Source organism: Silene latifolia, chromosome 2 (assembly GCF_048544455.1).
Source record: "Silene latifolia isolate original U9 population chromosome 2, ASM4854445v1, whole genome shotgun sequence".
In the NCBI taxonomy this organism is placed as follows: Eukaryota; Viridiplantae; Streptophyta; class Magnoliopsida; order Caryophyllales; family Caryophyllaceae; genus Silene; species Silene latifolia.
The window spans coordinates 173,630,269-173,634,508 of NC_133527.1; the positions used below are offsets into that span (position 1 = coordinate 173,630,269).

General features: G+C 36.3%; 1 protein-coding gene across 1 annotated transcript; it reads left to right on the forward strand.

Moving 5' to 3' along the window:
• Nucleotides 1-1,620: 1,620 nt before the first annotated feature.
• LOC141643395 (alkane hydroxylase MAH1-like) lies at nucleotides 1,621-3,381 on the forward strand. Its single transcript, XM_074452549.1, has one exon. The coding sequence runs from the start codon at nucleotides 1,677-1,679 to the stop codon at nucleotides 3,204-3,206; it is 1,530 nt and encodes a 509-aa protein (XP_074308650.1). The 5' UTR covers nucleotides 1,621-1,676; the 3' UTR covers nucleotides 3,207-3,381.
• The last annotated feature ends 859 nt before the right edge of the window (nucleotides 3,382-4,240 follow it).

Below are 4,240 nucleotides of genomic sequence, written 5' to 3' on the forward strand. Positions count from 1 at the left end.
CCTGGTTTATAATCCAAATCTGTCAAGGGAGAAACAAGCATTGCTAATCGATTTCGAGTAAGGAATTACTACAGTCAACAATTGCTCAAATTTTCGTGGTAGAAAAACTTATCGATCACCACTCGATGAATCGATTGATAAGAAACTCTACGGTGGGAGTTATCGTCCGTTCTGTTTATTTTTGAATCCGGTTTTTATGGAGACACACAGTTTTAATGCTATGTTTGGAAAGTGTTATTTCGTTTTTAAGACACTTGTGCAAGGAGGGAGGCGGGGTGGAAGGCACAAGCAAAGATTGTTTAAAAGCTACAAAAGAAGTAGACGCAAAAACCGATGGTTTAAAGGGACTAGGTTTAAGAACAAAAGAAAGAGTCATATGTTTGCATAAGAATCACCGCTATCATGATTAAGATGGGATGGTTCATATTTGATCCGGAGGCCGATGGTCCAAGAATCGGGTCGATTCTTTTTGAAGAAAGGGAGAATGATGCAGGAGCAATGTGTAAAACGAAGTATGGGAAAGGATTAATCGAAATGAAAATTATTGAACACTCGACAGACTGTTCATTCAGAATGCTCAAGTATTATTCAGGCAAGTTCACGTGTTTACTTGGCATCCAAGGTAGTGATGTCGAGACTTCTTACCAAAAGGAGTCATATCCTAGTTTAATTATATTAGGTAATAAGTATTTTGTATTCAAATAGGATTATCTTAGTTTCCTAAATCGTGTGGAATTAGGTTAGCTTATATCATAATTCTAGTCAAGTTAGGAAAACTTGTTATTTCCTAATCCTAGTCAAATTAGAATACCCTAAATCTGATTGTATTCTAGTTTTTAGTATTTTAATTACTTTCCTAGTTAGTTTAGGAAAGGGGAATAATTTTCCTAGTTAGTTTAGGAAAGGGAAAGATAGCTTATTAGTCAAGCTAAGTAGGAGTATAAATAGGGCCTCTTGTAACCCTAATTTTCAGATTATGAGTTTTAATAAAAATCGTTCCCTGTGTGAGAACAATTGAGTTCAAGGCTTGCGAGTTTTGGCTTTCAGATCTTCTTTGCGAGGTTGATCTTTTGAGTGTTTCGAGTTCGTACCTTGCGAGGCGGAGAGCGAGATTCACCATACTATCCCGGTTACTTTGTTACTTTTTACGTTTTACAACAATTTCAGTTAAATTCCGCTGCGTTAATCCTAAAATACTTAGACGAACAGACCAACAAACTGTCAAATTTACCCGATTTTATCCTATTCTGCATCCGAACAGCCCGTCGATCTGTTCAACCTAATTCGTCCAAGTTATTTTACATCACTCGTATAAGTAATGAGTTTGTTTTTTGACAACGATAAACTGATATAAATAAAAGAAATTTTACATACCATTCAGTTCCATATTACCCATTTTCAAATGGGCGGGTACGAAAAACCTTTAAACTACTCGACATCCAATTAGTCAAACTATAACTGCTGGGTAGTAGTCGTGAATCGTGATTAACTCATTAGTTATTATAAGCAATGAGTTATTGACTATTTGCAAGAAGAACATGGGATGCTTGTTTTGTTTTAAAAGGGTGTATACGCTCTTCATGCTTGAACCTCATATTCACCACCAAACAATTTTGTTCACGCATATATATATATAGTTACAACAACATACGCAAAATATTATTATTTAGGATAATATGGAGTTTCTTAATCTCTTCTTATTAACGTCCATTTTCATAATATTCGTCTTTTGTTACATTTTCCGCGGTAATAATAAAAATAGCATGCCTACAAATTGGCCTTTTGTGGGGATGTTTTTTGCCATTCTCAAAAATTATCATCGAATCCATGATTTTTGTTTTGAGATTACGGAGGGACCCGACTTGAGTTTTCTGCTCAAGGGTCCTTGGTACACTTCCATGGAGCTATTGGTCACGACTGACCCGAGAAACGTACACTATGCCATGAGTAAGAACTTTAGTAATTATGAAAAAGGCGATAAATATAATGAGATTCTCGATGTCCTTGGAGATGGGATTTTCAATGCCGATGGTGAATTGTGGAAGTACCATAGGAGAATGGCTCAAACATTTTTAGGGCAACCTCAGTTTAATCAACTTTTGCTTGACAAGATTTATGCAAAAGTGGAAAATGGTCTAATACCGGTACTTAATCACGCTTCTGAACAAGGGTTAGTACTTGATTTTCAAGATTTGTTCGAAAGATTTACATTGGATAGTATTTGCTCTCTTACAATGGGATACGAATTGGGATCGTTATGTGTTGATCTGCCTAGTGTTCCCTTCTCAAAGGCGTTAGATGTTGTTGAGGAGGTTGCAATTTACCGGCATGCTCTACCGGTTAGTGTATGGAAGTTTATAAGGTGGCTAGGTGTCGGAAGGGAAAGAAAGTACAAAAAAGCTTGGGAAACGCTAGACAAATTCATTTACAATTGTATAGCCGAGAAACATGAAGCAGTGAAGCAATTTGGATTAATTAATCCAAATGATGATGAACAAAATATAGGTGTTGATCTTTTGACATTGTACAAGGATAAAGACGACAAGTTCTTAAGGGATACAATCCTCAATTTCTTTATAGCAGGACGAGATACTACCAGTACTTCATTATCATGGTTTTTCTATCTTCTCTCCAAAAACCCGCAAGTTCAATCAAAAATTCGACAAGAATTTATCTCAATCATGAAAGCAAATGAAGACGATAATGGTAACATGAACAAATCGTATGCTTTTACTAGGAACAATTTCAAAGAAACAAGTGACAAACTAGTTTATCTCCATGGTGCACTATGTGAGGCCTTAAGATTGTACCCTCCGGTAGTACTTAAAATCAAAACCCCGGTTGAGCCGGACATTCTCCCAAGTGGACACAAAGTGGAACCACATATGCAAATTATATTCAACTTGTATGCAATGGCAAGGAAGAAATCAATTTGGGGTGAAGATTGTTGCGAGTTCAAGCCTGAAAGATGGATATCGCCTCAAGGGAAGGTTAGGCATGAGCCTTCCTACAAGTTTATGGCCTTCAATGCCGGTCCAAGGACTTGTGTTGGTAAAGACATGGCCTTCATCCAAATGAAGGTCGTGGCTGCCACAATAATCCTAAACTACGAGTTTCAATCTGTGGAAGGTCAATCTGTTGTCCCTGAGACCTCCATAATTCTTCGAATGAAGAACGGTTTTAAGGTTAAAATGTCTAAAATTTAAGTTTAAGTTACTTGTTAATTTTCATGTATTTAAGAATAATCCTCATTATAATGTTACTACAAACAAACTAGTGAGAAGCTTAAGTATAATAAGTGTCAATATATTAAGGACAATATGTTGTATGGTTTGAATTTGAAGTATGAATTTTCAAATCTTAAAATAAATTTATGATAAATCTCAATGAGTCTTCCTAAATTAGCAAACCTAGTTGGTAAATTTATCAAAAGTGATACTTCTACTGAATTGAAAACCAGATTAGGGTTTGCTAGAGTCATGGTTGAACTAAAGCTAGGGCAAAATTTCCCAAATTCCATTAAATTTTTGGATGAAAATAAGCAAGTAGTGTCTATTGACATTGATTATGAGTGAAAACCTAGCTTGTATATTAAATGCAAACAGTTAGGACACGAGAAAGACCATTGTAGGAGGAATAAGGCACTAACAAAACCAGTCATACCTGCTAGTACTGCACCTCTAGCTCAAAAAGTGTGGAGGCCAATCAAAAAGCCTGTTGTTGCAGCTATTCCTCAGGTTACATGCTCTACAGTGTATCCTGTCACAAAATGTAAAGAAGCTGAGATGGATAATGCAAGTACTCCTATTACTAGGATCAATATTCCTTCCAGTGGGACAATTTCTCCTTTAGACAGCCTAGGCAGGGGACTGATGCTAGCAGGAAAATTTCAACTACTCCTCATCACATGGAGGAGTTGAAGGGAACTTGCAGTCATAAGAAAGGAATTGGCGTGTCTGGTAATGATCCCCCTAACATTACTCAATGAATTTTGGATTCTGGAACGTGAGAGGGAGGAGTAAAGAAGTGAAGCAAAGATTTGTAAATAATTTTCTTCATGCTAATAATATTGGCTTATTTGGTTTGTTAGAAACCAAGGTCAAGGCTAGCAATCTTCATAGTATTGTTAATAAAAAATTTTCAGACCGGAGTGTCTCCACCAATAATGCATACCATCATTAAGGTATAGTCTGGATGATATGGAAACCTCCTGTTTTTTATGTTAGTTTCATAAAATATG